This window comes from Ciconia boyciana, chromosome 18 (genome assembly GCF_034638445.1).
Source record: "Ciconia boyciana chromosome 18, ASM3463844v1, whole genome shotgun sequence".
In the NCBI taxonomy this organism is placed as follows: domain Eukaryota; kingdom Metazoa; phylum Chordata; class Aves; order Ciconiiformes; family Ciconiidae; genus Ciconia; species Ciconia boyciana.
Genome location: NC_132951.1, coordinates 2934720 through 2950739, shown reverse-complemented (window position 1 = coordinate 2950739; position 16020 = coordinate 2934720). Strand labels below are relative to the sequence as shown.

Here is a 16020-nt window from a genome sequence, read left to right as displayed (position 1 = left end):
AGCTCTCTCTGTTCACATCATGCAATTAATTGGTGGGAAAAGATGACAATCTTATTGACTCCCCGTTAGCACTGTAGCTCCTTGATTTTTATGATATGAACAGAGTTGAAGGGAGGGTTGATCTTGTTCCTCTTAATTTAACTGCTCTGCTCATGGAATTCACTTGCCACTCATGGCATTCCTCCTTTTGCTTTAGCTCACTCAACCTGGTAATAAATCCCTGCCAGCCAGACAGGAAGAGCAGGCTTGGCGCTCAACCCATAAAGGCCATTTCTCTAGACAGCCCAAGAAAGGGACAGTTGTGCCACATCCACAGCAGCTCTTTAGAGTCCCTCTGCTCCCATCAGCACCCCCTGCTGCAAAGAGAGCCTCTGAAAACAGCCTGGATGAGCCTTACCTCTTAAACAAACATATGCGCTCAGCCCAAACTCTGCATAGGGCTTAAGAGGGAGTTTCAGCAGCCCCTCACCTCACCAGTTGTATCCCACGCATCTCCCAAACAGCGGCTCCTTTTCCTCCTTGCCACCCCCTGATGGGACTCCCAGACACAGCAAGCTGCCCAGCATACCCACACATCTCAACGTCTGCTGGCCCAGTATACCCACAAATCCCAGTGCTCAGCAGCTCTGGCATGTCCACCAGCCCTGGAACACCTCCACGTTCCCGGTGCCTGCTCTCCGAGGCATACCCACAGGCATCCCCGTGGCCTCCATCCCCAGCATACCCACACGCATCCCCGTGCCCCCTCGCCCGGGCACGACCACTGGCTCCTGCCAGCACATCCCAGTGCCCGCGGACTCCGACATTCCCCCGCATCGGGCCGTTGCCGGCCCGCACCCACCCCCGCTCGCCGAGGCCGCTGCGACGGGAACCGGCCGTCAGCACCGCGGAGAGCTCCGCGCCCCGCGGGGATCAGCACCGCGGACAGCTCCGGGTCCGCCCGCGCCCGCTGCGTGGGTGTCCCACCCGCGGGGGGGGCCGCCGGTGTCCCAGGTACGCGTTCCCAAGCCCAGGTATGTGTCCCCACCTCCGGGCCGTGTGTGTCCCCAGGCGTGTGTCTCCCTCCCTCTCCCCCCCCGTCCCGCGGCGTGTGTGTGTGTGTCCCCGTGCCCCCCCACGCCGCTGCCCGCCCCCGGTACGCCCCGAACCTGTCGTCGCTCTGGAAGGACTGGTCCCCCAGCAGCAGATCGCGGAAGCGGTACCGGGGCGGCAGGGGCAGCACCTCGGACTCCAGCTCCGTCATCTTCAGGGCGGCGATGTCCAGAATGACCCCGCTCTTGCGGCTCCCGCCGCCGTCCCCGCCGCCGCAGCCGCCGGGCGACGAGAGCCTGCGGGAGAGAAGGGGACAGCGGCAATGGGGGGGGGCGTCCTGCCCTGCCCTGCCCGCCCCCGCCGCCCGCCCCCGCCCCGGCACCTCCTCCGGGGCCGGCCCCGCGCACCCCGCACCCCGCACGCACCGCCCGGCGCGGCCCCGAACCGCGGCCCCCCGTGCCGGCGGCGATTACATTGCGGGGCAGGCGGCGGTGCCCCCCCTGCAGAGCGCTCCCCTGGGGGGCATGGGGGCGAGGGGCTCTGCCGGGCTCAGGCGAGGGGCCGGCGGGGTGGGCACGGCGCGGAGCCCGGTCCCCCGGAGCGCCCCGCAGCCCCCCGCGCAGGGCAGCGCCGTGCACAGGACATTTGCTCCTCGGCAGGCGAACAACAGAGAGCGAGAGGAGCCAATGGAAAAGCCCAATCGCCAGGAGGAAATAAAACCGCTCGCAAGATAGATCTACGGCTGACAACCAAACCCAGATCCACCCCCCGCCTCCCCCCGCAAAGAAAAGTACGGATGGGAGGCAGACAAGGCGATGGCTCCACAACCGTGCTGGAAGCAGAAGCACAACCTCCTCTCTGGACTGCCAGCGCTTAAATCATCTGAACAGCCCCAGTATTAAATGAGAAACCGCGAACACTGATGAGTCAGTCAGCTGTCCAGCTGCCAAGTGTCGTGGCCGGGAGGATATATCACCCGTCCCTGGGCAGGCTGATGTCTCCGATGAAGGGTGGGGGGATCGCAACGCCTGGGAGAGACCCAAGGTGCTTGCTCAGAGAGAGCACTGTGTACGGCCAGCCACATGCAGTCTCCCCTGCCACACAGAAAAGGGATGGAACTCACCCAGCTCTCAGACTGTAATTTCAGAGGGTTAAGAACTTGTCTTTGCTCTCCTTTGTCAAACCACATTTACCAACCAGAACATGGGTACCACGCTGCTCCCCATGTCAGCTAGAGCTACGAATTATAACAGATCAGGGTTAAGCTGAAACTCCCCTTCACAAGGCAACAAAGCCATCCAATGCTGCAAAGTCAGCGTGCAGACGCACAAGGCAAGATCACACGTCCTGATCCTTTGGGTTCTGGCTTCATCAATGAAATTCATCTGTGCCACGACAGTAACTCCAATTTCATAGACCCGTTGTAGAAAGAGGAAAGGAAAGGGAGAGACTGGAAGAGGAGACATGGCACCTCGGCAGTAAGCTGATTCTTTGTCCCTCACGTGTAACTTTGGAGCGTGAGGCAGGCAGATAGCTGAAAGGCTCCAACTCCTGTCAGATGTACTTCCAAGGGTCTCACCCAAAGCCTCTCCCACCCACTCTTACCACCTTCCCACAGCTTTGCCTCCAGTACATACTGCATAAGCTATATACAGGCAAAAGAGCTTCAAACAGCTGAATACCAAACTGGCAATAAGCAGACATCTAGGGGTTTTGCTGCTGGCTGTAGAGCTGTGATCTGAGGCTCCTCAGACCATCTCCTACCTTTAACAACTCAAACCCCTGTAAATAAGTTCCCAGCTGAGCAGGTTCCAAAATCCTGAGCAGCTGTTGTTCCCGAGGTTCTGGAAGAGCAATCAGCATGCGAAATTTCTGCTGAACACAGCCCCAGAAGGCAGCACAGCTCACTCTCAGCGCTTCGGATGATTTTCACTGATGTTATTTGCCACTTAATTCTATACCCCCAGAGCTTTTCAATTCCTTTTAGCTGCCATATGCACACTGCAGCCGAGGCTCTGCACTGAGTAACGCATCTGTGCAGGGCCTTGGGCATCAGGGAGGTGATTCCATGATATACATTGATCCAAAACTTGGTCTTTAGGAGAAATCAAGCCAAACTCCTGCAAACTCAAGGACTCCCTCTGGATTGACTGATATAACCACAGAAGTTAGCTGATCGTCTCTAGCTCACATTGCAAAGGAGGATCTAACAATCTAATCACAAAAAAGCCACAATTAAGTCTTTCCTCTTAGGGCTCAACTATGATAAATTATGCCACAAGCATACTTTCACCAGGCCACCTCCAGCGAAGTTCTAGCCCAGCTAAGATTTCTTATTGCTGCGAGGCCAGGACAGCATCCTAAAGCTGGACTTTCAGGGAGAGAAAAAAGAAATTTTAAAAATCATCCACTCTCTTATAATGCGTACTTTAAAGTGGGGAGCCAGGTGCCTAACTCCAAACGTGGGCGATTATAATTGCATTTGAAGGAGACTGTCACACACAATAATCTCCATTGATTATGAAGTGCCTGTTTAAAGGAGCACGTTGTTTCCTTTCCTGGAGGAACGGCCGAGTGCTATGGCTGCACAGCCACGGACACACCGAGTGCCATGTGGAAAGGGCACCTTTACACAGAGCTTCCACCCTGTCTTAGAGTCCCCACGGCTGCCACTGCCCGAGGTCCAGGCAGCCAGGTCCCCACCGTTACCCTGCACCCACTGACAGCTAAGGGCGCTCGTATCTGTACGCAATCATCCTCTTCAAATGTCTTCTGGGTTCTGGGCGTGGGGTTTTTTTTAAACTCCACATGATTCTTTTCAAACCCAATTAATCCATCTCTCTTGGCCTCAGATCATGTGTCAGATCCATGAGACAAAGGAAATATTTACTGCTATCCTTTATTAGTGTTAAGAAATTGTAGTAAAATCCAATTATATCAGTATCTCTGGAAACACAATTTCTGCTATGTATTTGCATCTGAGTTTCTTCTCCCACCCACAGCAGCAGCTACATTTTGAATATATTCTCTTATTCTCGCATACGAAACCATTCAGAATTTTAAAAATTTGGCACATTTGTTTATTCTGGATGAAGGTTCAGTAAGAGAAATATTGTATGCACCTATTTGATAAAGATGTCCTTATCAATTACACAGTGGCTTTAAGGTATGTTGCACATCAGTGTCTTAGAAAAAAAGTGCTCCTGCACTGCACACAGATCTCCTGACATCGGCACAGAGAATTTGCAACCCTCCTCTCTGCCCAAACATAGGGATTCTGAGCTATAGAAATGCCACAGCAACGCGGCTACTTCTTCAAAGCAGTAGTGGTATAAAATAAAAAATTCATGAACAAGCTTGTTTATTGCATAGTCTTCAAATACTACTGAAAAAAAAAAAAATCCCAAAGTGGTTTATAGCTAAATACAGGACTGCAGCTTTATTTTTATCTTCCCTTTCCTTCCTTCCTCCAGAACCATGTACCACTAAAAATGCACGCTGTAATCAGCATATGGAAACCTCAACACTATTCCACTTTCTCGCTACGACACCGTCTCTCCCCCAGCTTGGCCAGCTCCCCGGCAGCGATCGGCATGCTGCGAGGGGGACACCCTACTGCTCAGCCTCTTGGGAACACGGGAACTGGGATCAAGCCGAGCGTGATCCAAACCAGATCTCCCCGTTGATCTCTCCTACTGTTAAACCGCAGCTAGGCACAATCACCGTCCCAGTTTAGCAAACACAGCTGCCCCTTGGAGCACGCTTTAGCAGGACCCTCAGAGCTGCACCAACCTTGGGTTTCTTCAGTAAGCTTTCTCATGCGTGGGCTGGTTGCAATCGCGTTCTTCCCCTGCTGTATTTCCACCCGGGGCACACAGGAAAGCTACGCTGCTAACAGCACCATCCCCTGAGGCTGGAAATGCAGGCAGAAGACCAGCGACAGCCCACACATCTGCCTGTGCCGGCCGGGGCTGCGCCTGGCCACGGGGGCCCTGCAACGCGCGTGCCCTGTGGAGCTCGTCAGAGGCTGTTCGGGTCCCCAGCACCCAAGAGCTTTGCCTCAGAGGAAACTCTACGGGCTGGAAGCTTGTTGCAATGTATTTTAGGATTTCTGCTATTATTTTTTACTATATATGTCAAAGCAGAGGAAGGACACAACCCCAGTTCCTCTTCTGCTTCCCTGCTCGCTATACACCACAGAAACCACCGAGCATCCTCCTGCTTCCCATCACGAACCAACCCCAAACCGCCCAGGATCATTAACAGATCCGTAATCCTACATTCTGGTACCTGCATGATGCAACTGCCCAACCTGCCCTTTGCACCTCGAATGCTGTGTTCAGTGTTGGGCCCCTGACTCCAAGAGAGACATGGAGGGGCTGGAGCGTGTCCAGAGAAGGGCAACGGAGCTGGGGAAGGGTCTGGAGCACAAGGCTGATGGGGAGCGGCTGAGGGACCTGGGGTTGTGCAGCCTGGAGAAGAGGAGGCTGAGGGGAGACCTCATCGCTCTCTACAACTGCCTGAAAGGAGGCTGGAGAGAGGTGGGGTCGGTCTCTTCTCCCAGGTAACAAGTGACAGGACGAGAGGAAATGGCCTCAAGTTGCACCAGGGGAGGTTTAGACTGGATATTAGGAAATGTTACTTCACTGAAAGGGTGGTCAAGCACTGGAAGAGGCTGCCCAGGGAAGTGGTGGAGTCCCCATCCCTGGAGGTATCTAAAAGACGTTTGGCTGAGGTGCTTAGGGACATGGTGTAGTGGTGGGCTTGGCAGTGTTAGGTTTACGGTTGGACTCAATGATCTCAAAGGTCTTTTCCAACCTATACGATTCTGTGAAACCTGCCAGGTACCATCAGGAGCTCCAGAGCTCTCAGTGACACCCCCTGCTCTGTTGGCACCAAAAATTACTGAAGACCCTCCCAGAATGCCCTTCCTCTCCTCCTTCTAGGGGCTGGGGTGCACAAACAGAAGAAACAGCTGAACCTACATTTGGGGCAAATTCTTGTATAACCTACAGTCTAAATCCCTCCTCTCCCACTGCTCCAAGCTGTAAAAGGAGGCAGAGGCATGAGGTCCTGCTGACAGCTGTCTGTCCCAACTCTATCCTTTCCCCAGGAGGATGTCCAGGGAGTCTGGATGTGTAGCCAGGGAAGCAAGTACCTTGTGTCCAATCTCAACATCCCCTCCCCAGGCAAAGTCACTTTTCCTCAAGCTTCAGTACCCGGCACGTACTGCAACACCTCAGCCAGCTGCTGCTGTGCCTCCTGTCACCGCTACCGGGACGGGAAGGACAATCCCTGGCTGAGAGCAATGGTGGAGCAAGAGTCAGATGCAGGGTCCGACCCTTCTCTTGCTGCTTGCGGAGACGTGGGGCTGCAGCACAACCTGTTGTTAGAGAGGCAAAGCCAGCCTGGCCATCACCGTGGGTAGGCTAAACCCAGGCACTGGTGGGGTGGGAGCCTCCAGCTGCTCTATGCTGGCCCAGACCCATTGTACGGCAACAGTTCCTAGATTGCACTTAAGGGATGGGACACTTCGCACGAGGACTCTTGGAGCCGGGCTGCCCCAGGACAGCAAGGACCCTGCCATGGCCTCTCCTCCCTGCCGCAGTGCTTCACCAGCCGTGGCTGCGCGGTCTGGCCCTGCATCCCTGGTCCATCAGCGAAGGCAAGCTCAGCCACTGCCAGGCTCTGGGAGCCTCTCCGCTGAACAAAGCCGTACAGGAAATTCTGCCCTTTCTTTTTCTATACTTATTAAAATATATGCAATCATCTTCTATTTGCTTCTCCTCCCACAGCTCTTATGGTTACCGGGTTACTGTTGTTCCCCCCCCTCTCTTTTTGTTTTTTTGCTTCTGAGTGACATCCCTGTGGGGTCTCCTAATGGCCGAGTGCGTGGGGAGACGCATGCTCGGTCTCCAGAGCCGGGCTGGAAGACAGCAACCCCTCCCGCGCCAGCGACGCAGGACTGCTGCCGGCATTGGCACGGCTCTCCTGGCAAAGGGGGACAGAGAGCTGGCATGGCAGCACAACACAGCCCAGCCGGAGGAGAGGGCAAAGACCACGGAGGGAAGGAAAGCAGCAGATCGGCACACGCGTGGGCAAACACAGGTGCAGGCTAGGTCCCACGACAGGCATGCCTCGCACCCCGGCTTGGCATCGCCCTTCCCCGGACACCAACCTCAGCAGCTTTCAGGGCGGGATTTCCCTGCAGGGACGTCCCTGTGGAAGAGTTGGGGTGCTCATTTCAGGCACAGAGCCGCTTTCTCTGCCACTGCCTCAGCAGCCCGCGTTCCTTAGCTCCCTGTGAGCACCAGCTACCATCGCTGTCGGCTACGTCTAGGCTTGTCAGAGGAAGAGCCCCAGATTGTTATCCCACCGTCCCCTCCCCAGAGGTCCTACGGTGACTCACTGATGTCATTCATACAGCCCTGGAACCAGATGATATGTCCAGAGCCACGGAAGGATCTTCTACACCAAGGTATGGCCTTCTGAGAAGGGCCACGCTGGAGAGCACATGCACAGACCAAGCGGCAGGGTTCTTTCCCCAAAAAAATAACATTAAAAATCTCTTCCATTTTCTAAGCACAAGTCCCATGACCAAATGATAAGTCATTGCGATCAGAACGACTCCCAACCTTAAAGATAATCAACAAGAAGCACAAATGCTGCTGGCTGCATGAGCAGAGCCTGCCCTTGCCACACCTGCGTGGAACAACCCTGTGAAAGGAGCATTTATTGTGGGCAATCCCACAGATCAAACCAGGGGGACAGGAATGATGAACTAATGAACTTGCAAAGCAACTCAGTGGTCATGTATGAAAAAGAGCTAAAAAGACCAGTGCTAAAGCCCCAGGCACTAACGCCCTGAGCTTGATACAGAAAAGGGGAATCAGGGAAAGACCGGGGCAGGGGGGCATCTATTTCCTTTAATGAGATCATTTTCTCTACTTCACAATCACTCCTCTGTCCACAAGCAACCGCCTTCCATTTTGTTCAATTGTTTTGTCAGCTTCTTGTTACTTGTACAACAGTCGTGGATTTAATACTTTGTGATTCAAAGAGTTTAAAGTGTTCCAAGGGATGCGAACAGGCCCATAACAACATCCAAGTCATGATTTCCAGGTACTCTGAGCAACTTTTGCCCAAGTCATGCTTTGTGGGTACAACAGCTGCAGAACACACATACGCACACACACATATATACACGCAATATATGAAGCGCTCGATCTCCCAGATTAAACTCCTGCATCCAAATTTGCACCTCCATGGACAGTTGGACTGTCCACGTCAGGGGCTGCTGTTGCTCAAAACTTCCACAAAACTGCTGAGCCCTGTGACAAATCCATCCATCACTTCGCTTTCAACGTGTGGAGGCAATTTAGCACCACAGGCCTCATGGAAAAATTAGCATTTTGTGTATTTCACATTGAAAACGAACAGGAAGCGTGAGTCAGTGCAAAGCTCCACAAGCCTTCCCCCCGCTGGCAATGCTATTTTCTAGAAGATAAAAGTAGAAATTGCACCTTCCAGGTCCAGAGACATTTTTCTTATTAGACAACCCCGTATTAACAATTCAGCCCCACATCTCCCCATTCCCTTCTGGCCCGATGCACACGTACACTTTGTACAACAGGGTAAAACTCAGGGAAGGCAAAGCCCCGCTGGGGAGTCTTTTCACTCTTCAGTGATCCCAACAGCAGCACATCGAGCACAGGAGTGGCACAGGCAGGCAGCGTCCTCGGCTCCTCCAGCCCCGACGGCCGGGAGGCCGGTGAAGCTATCCATCGGTGCCACGCCGACGGCGAGGGAGCCGGGGGGAGCGAGCCGCAGCCAGCCCTTCCTCCTGCTCCACGGGGCAAGAGCATCCTGCAGGGAAGGCCCAGGCAGTGCTGGGGGCGTTTGCAACAGAAGCAAAGGTAAACAAGTCACGCTGATGTCCCTGGTGACTGCAAAGCATAAATAACACTGGGAGAAAGGAGGGAGGGGAAGCACATCCTACGCACCTTGACAGGGCTGCTGGCAGGTGAGGGGACCAGCTCCCGCTCCTCAAGCCCGGGCTGGGGCTGCCATGCCGGTGAAGCGAGGCAGTGGCACGCGGCCAGGTTTCATCTCTCGACATGCACCTCATTCTGCAGCGCACTGACTTGATCCCAGTGCCTTCCTGACCACCCACCCCCAGCCCCGCACTCCTGCTCCCTGTTCCTCTGCCAGAGGCACAGGTATGTGCCACGGTGGGGAGGTGACAGAAGGGACACCCGCAGCCTTGGGAGCCCTTTCCACACATGCACTGAGTTTCCGGTTTAACCCTTGCTATTTTACTTTAGGCATTGCGTGTCCCATCCCTCCCTTTTGCAGAGGTTTGAGAGACAGCTGCAACCGTGCGGGACAAAGAACAGGCTGGAGATGGCAGGGAAGGGCTGATGGGGAGGGAGACGAGGAGCACAGGAGAAGGCATGCACCAAGGGCCACCCACGGCAACCCCAAACCCCCGTCCTTTAGCAAGAGTGCATTGCAGACATGCTGCAAATCGAAAACCATGCCCCTACTTCTGGCAGCAAACAGGCTTCAGCCTCTCTCAAAGAGCCTCCTGGAAGGAAAAGGCACTTCTCTCCTCTTCTTTGCTTGGCAATATTAAGTAGTACCAAAAGAAAAAGCTGAAGACAGTGTTTGCAGTGGCTAGTGCAGGGAACCAGCCTGGGCTTTCCTAAGGCCACAGCTCTGCTCCCCATCCCAACGCCCTTGGGCAGAGGTCTCCAAGGGTCTTGCCTCTGCAACCGGGAGGGCTCCTGCCGCAGGAGGACCGGCAGGACCTTACTCACTCGCCTTCCTCCAGAGGTGAAGATTCAAATCCCCACTGGAAGCAAACCACTTTTACACCAGCGATCTGCACCCGGGCACGACGCTCCGGCCAAGCTCTGCCTGCAGCCACCCATCCAGCCCGACCCTTCCCACCGGGGACGGGCTCAGGAGCACCCACAGTGCTCTCACCAGCATCTCGGCCGGGAACAACCTCGGAAGGAGGGGCAAATCCAAAACAGCCTGCTGAGCCAAGGTCACTAACCCTGCTGGGATATTCCTGACCCAGCGATCTCCAGGACTATTTATGGATTACAACATTAAACCATATCTTCCTTGTATGAGCTATATGCTGAGGAGCAGCTTTCCCAGAGTACCCGGCCCTCCCCCAGCAAGGACATGACCCTTTTTTCCTTATCACGGTGTTGGGTTTGCAAGGCAGCCTGGGAGCACATGCAAGTTCACTTAAAAGCAGAATCATCTCCGACGCTCAAGAAACCAAGCAACAAGGACTCAGGCTGCTGGAAGTAAGAAACGATCCCTCACTAATGCTCCTTCGCTGCGAGGCCCCACCAGTCCCGCTGGGGTTTCGGAGGCTATGCACAGCAGACTCCCCGGGAAATCACCCGGCCTTTAATGACAGGGTGCTGTTGCACACCGGGATAACACCAGGCTCATGATTCATCCCAACCGACCATGAAAAATCATAAACCTAAACAGATTATTAAACTAAAAAAAGAGCAATTCACTTGTCACAGCCTCCGGCTCTGTTCCTGGAGCCAACAGCCAGCCCTTTACTATTACCTGCTTCAAAAGGGGAACGTAATGCCTATGGACACTATGGCCAGTACCTCGGCCACTCCTCTGTTCACAGCCTTAGGTATCGCTTACCCCAGTGCAGCTACACTCACCGCCCAGACTTACCCCTCGGCTGTCCCACGGGTCCCTGCTCCAGCAGCTGGCATCGTGAGGAAGGCCAGAAAGCTAAGTGGGTCTTGGCCAGTTATAATTCTCCCACAAGGACCCTTCTTGGCCCCCAAAAATCCCAATGCTCCATCACAGTCTCGCTCCTGCGGCTGCACCCTTCTGCAGGCAGCGGCAGCCCTCCCTCCTCCCGCCCAGGGGACAGAAAAGCTCACCTCTAGCTAAAGCGAGGCTTAAAAGTCCTTTGCCCTCTCGCTGTTGCCCAATCCATTTTTTCCCGGGGCTTCCCCTCCCACACGGAGCTCACCTGGGACCAATGTCACCCACTCCACCTTGGGAACCAGCCAAAACCCTCGTCTTGGTAGATGCCCGGTTGCAAGCAGGACAACGCTATCTGTTCCCAGCTCTCATCAGGATGAGCAAGGAGATGCTCTCAAGGTGGAGCTCGTTACTCTCCCGAATCATTATTCACAGGAGCGTATCCGGTATCCCACGGCACACGATCCTGGCGGTGTCTCACCCCCCCTCACCCCAAGCTGTTATACCCTCTACCAGATTTGCCAGTGCCCAGCATTTTCCAGGCTCACATCAAAAAAAAAAAAAAAAGGCTGCAAGATCAGGAAAGTGCTAATTCATGCTAATGATCTGCTGGGAAAATTCTCCCTTCTGCACAGCCCCAAACTGCTACAAGCAGCTAGGGATGAAGCATGGAGAAGAAACTTCTCCGCGCTCCAGACCCCTGCAGAACACGCCCTTCTATTGAAAGCAGAAAATAATAGAGAGACGTGGGAGGAGGAAGAGTCTTTTCACAGTGTTCAAGGATACAAAGACTTACAGAAATAAACCCCAAGAGGCAGGCTCGTCAACCCACCTGCCAGACCAGGATGTGATGGGACGAAAGGGGGGACGTCTCCTGGATTAGAAGACGGGAGACAAACAGAGGAGGAACATTGAAGCAAACATTTTCTGTGAGGTCCCACAAGGCTCTCTGCTGTTCCGTGAATTCAGAAGTGATGGTGAGGACTGCAAATTATCCAGTATGGTCAAACCTAAACCTGACTGTAAAGAGTTGCAGGAGGATCATGCAGCACGGAGTGACCCGATGATAAAATGTCAGACAAAAATTAGCATCAATAAATGCCAACTAATCCAAAAGGGCCGGGGGCGGGAAATCACCTTCCTGCACAGGCATTAGAAGGTCTGCAAACTAGCACTCAGAAAAGAGCCAAAGTCACTGTAGATAAGACATCAAAGCCAATGTGGACTGTCAGGGGTGGTCAAAACCCAAAACGTTAGGAGAGGCTGTTACACTACAGCTAACCCACCACGGAGCCACACACAGTTCTGGTTCCCCCACTTAGAGATGATATGGCACAGAGAAGGGCCACAGAGATAACTACGGGCTTACAAAATTGTTTTCTTCAAGGAGAGACTAAATAGATCAGGAGGAGTTCTTAATCTGGTAAGAGACATGATGAAAGGCAGGTGAAATCAGAGCGGACGACCAGGGAGCAAGCACATCACAAGGGCTGTAGGAACGCAGGGGAATCACAGGGCAGCAGGCTCAAAGGAAAAGCAGCATGTTTTCACACACAGCAGCTGCACGAGGGAAGTCACATCCTCTTGCAGAGGCAGAAAGCACCAGCGGGTTCAAGAGGGACCAGGCAAATCCCAGGGGAGGCATCCATCCACGTCTTCTCAGCACAACCGCTGGCTACAACCACCGGCTCAGGACCCCGATTCAACAGGCTGCAGCAGGACAGCCCCGAAAGGGTTGCTCTGTCCCTGCCACCGGCCCCTGTCAAAGGACACCAGGCCAGAGGCACCCGTGCTCAGACCCAGGACGGCTCTTTGCCTGCTTTTATTCATAAGAAGGATGAATGAGATGTTCCACACTTCGGCACGGTTTGGCTAACAGGCTGCAAAACAAATCGCATGCAGCACTTGGGAAGCAGGCGTGGAGGCCAGGAAGAGGTCGCTGATGGAGAACTGGGAGGATTCAAATAGATGCTGTAAATATTTTTGCAGAGCAGAAAGAGCCCTGAGCACAGGCAATGACCTACTTTGCTGTTCTCCAGTGAAGGGTGACATGCAGCCGTGCCAAACCTAACGGCAGTTTCTAAGGAGGACATTCAGCATGTTGGGGGGTCCTTCGATAAATGGAATAGCAGGGGGTTCCCGAAATCTCTTCCCAGTGACCCAGGTGTGCTGGCGGGCGCTCTCCTGCAGCAGTTTTCGCAGCACCACCTGCTGACAGCCCCATCGAGCCCCGAAATTCGGACTCCTGCCAGAGCCACATGCTTCCCTTTCCTAATCAGCTAAGGAAAACAAGAGCAGAATTCCTTTTTATCTCTGCTACACAAACACTCTGAAAATACAGGGTGTTTGGCCCTGTAGTTTTATGGCTCCCTATTGCAATTTCTCCTGGAACAGCGAGGCCAAGATCCCAACAGGCAGCCAGAGCAACAGTTGTTGCAATCCACAAGGCTGACTTTTTGGAAGCTGATAAATGTCTAAGCTAGTAATCTTGCCTGGAGGAACTGGTTATTAATTAGCCACAGAGTCTGGTTCAGTGCAAGCTCTGCCAAAGAAGCATCTTCCCATTCATTTCCAGAAAATGGAAAACTTAAGAGACAACAACAGGCTCTCAGCTGCAGGGTCCATCCTTGTGCTAAGCTGAGACAGTCCATCCGATACATCTGAAGTGTGGCAGGAGAAGCCATGGGAGAGCCATCCCGGGTCTGGATGAGAGTGTTCACACTGAGCAAGAATCCAGTTTAATCAATGCTTTTTGCCTTTTTTTTTTTTTTTTTGCATTCATATCCTTCATCGATTCAGATCAACTTTCCCAAGCTCTCTCATAAAGACACAGCGCTGGGAACTCACCGATCACCTCGGGTCCAGCGAGGACGGCAGGCAAACACCTGCCTTTGGACTCCAACAGAGGCTTGGACCAGAGCAGCAGAAGGTGCCTATAGGTATTTTCTACCTCGCTGCCACTGCTCCAAATCTTCTTGTGATTTCTAGGGCCAGAAAGTACGATCTGTTCTGGCTGCCCAGTCAGGTGGGACTGAGGACAGACCCCACCATAGCACAGCCCCTATCAAGCCAAGCCCTCTCTAGCTGGCACTTTAAGCACATCCAGAGCTGCCATGCCAGCGGTGCTCACAGGTCTCTCTGGTTCCAGCCCCCAACCTCGGCTTCTCAAGCACTTGCACTGCAGCAGCCGCTCCAGCTGGGACCCACCTTCCCTCCACATCCCGCTCCCAAATCCACAGCAAGGAACCCGAACCCGCCCCGCTCGGCACAGGACATTTACTGTTTACTCCAAGTATAAACAGCAGCACTGAACCTAAGCAGAGCGGTGCAGTCTAGCAGACAGACAGATCTCCTGTAAGAGACGTTAAAAACAGTCATGAGAAAAGCCACATACGTCTAACGCAAAGATGCGATCTTCCTAAACAGCTTCTCCAGGTATCATCGTGCATGCCGCCTTCTTTCACCTTTTTCTTCTTAAATAAGGCACAGTAGCGGGAGGTAGCGGAGGGAAAAACCAGGTCTCCTCTTGCACGTCCCCGCTTCTCCCGTAGGCCCCCTTACTTGTGCAGGATATTTTTGCATGAGTCTTTCCATACGGCCGCTCATCCATCACTGCTTCTTACCAGAGTGTCCTTACATGGGCAAGGCAGAGGAAGCAGAGCTGCTGGCCAGAGGAAATCCTGTATTCCCCTAAATGACAGACTAGCTCCTTGTACAAACATTTACCCAGATTTCCCACGATGTAGGAAAGTAAAATTTAGGCTATTTGTACCCTCTGAGTGCCAGAAATGTGTATTTGCTCTCCAAACACACTTTCAAGTGCTTTTACAGTTAACCGCTTGCTTTCCGACTAGAAGGGACTTTCAGGACCATTGTCCCCTTATAAAGAGGGCCAGGAGAAAGCACGCAGACATTTACACGCACGCCTCCACGCTCAGGCAACTGAGAAGATGGAATTTCTCTTCAACAGCTTTTAAGCCATCGCTGGATTTGCTAAAAGGGGATAATTGAGGCTTCCATTTATTTTAATGGGGCCAGCCCAGCTGAAGTCCCCTTGAACATTTAGCAGAAGGTACACGGAACATGTTATACATCTTTACTGCCCAGATATATTCTGGCTCTCACATCCTTCGCACACACCTCTGGTGACAGGTCTGCTTGTCTGCCATCACACCTCCAGCTACGAGTATACGCCTGGAAGCACGGAGCAGAGACAAGCCGAGGAGCCTGCGTAGGAATCCCGAGCCCTGGCCTCCCCCGGGGACCGCGCACCCGGCAGACACAAACCCCATGTCAGACACGGGCAGGGTGCTGCCTTCACAGCCCTTTCAACTGAACAGAGGTAAAACCCACGGGAGGGGAGGAAGAAACTCTTGTACCAGGCAGAGGCTGAGTGACAGCAGGTTGTTAAATGTGGATAATCATCCCCTGAAAGGGATGCGCACCCCCAGTCCCAGCTGACGAAGAGGCAACCAAACAGCAGATTAGCGAGTGCGCCCCTGGGATCATCTAACGGGGGAGACGGTGCTTTGCTCTGCCTGCTCCTGCACATTTCTCTTTAGCCTGTTGACAACAATCATTTTCTGCTTCTTCAGCTGAACAGCACTGAAAAAGTACATTAGAGATTCAGGCTGCTCCGAGCTGGAGCTGGGGAAACAGGCAGCTACAGACAAAGCTGCCGAGTCCTGAGGGCTCCAACCAGCTTGTCCGATATCTCTGGAAGGGCAGCAAAAGGGCTGAACATAGAAGCAGGCCAGACAAGCCATAGAAAGCAATGGCATTTCAACCTTTCCGGAGCCAGAGGGGGTTAGAAACACATTGAGCTGTATAATAATAATTAAAACCCAAAGCTCTTCTATTCAGATTGAAAGAGACAGAGAGGAAGACCTTTGGACAAGGATTTTGTTGTTGTGCGTTAGATGAGGATAAATGACCCCGAGCAGTACTGCAGCGTAAGGAATAAGGAGCAATATCTCCTGTCTGAGCTGAGCAACTCATCATTTTCCCGTAACGTTGGAGTCCAAACCCTCCGCAAGCTGCCATCTCTAGCCTGATCTCTGATCTCCCCCCCACAATGACGTGTTCGATAACCTCCTCAAGGACGTCATTTCTGCAAACACACCAAGTACAGCTGCAAAATGAGGAAAAGGGGTTTGGTGAAGGCACGGTGGCTCCGCGGCCCCCCTGACGTGCCCAAGGCAACCAAACGGTGTTCTCAGGGGTTAGGTG

The 16020-nt window shown here is 53.4% G+C and overlaps 1 protein-coding gene across 1 annotated transcript in view; it reads right to left on the bottom strand.

Annotated features, from left to right (window-relative positions):
• KCNT1 (potassium sodium-activated channel subfamily T member 1) overlaps positions 1-16020 on the bottom strand; it is a 90293-nt gene that overhangs the window by 72681 nt on the left and 1592 nt on the right. The window contains exon 2 of the mRNA XM_072883466.1: positions 1149-1328. Within this exon, the coding sequence (XP_072739567.1) occupies positions 1149-1328 (180 nt within the window). The remainder of the gene's footprint in view (positions 1-1148; positions 1329-16020) is intronic.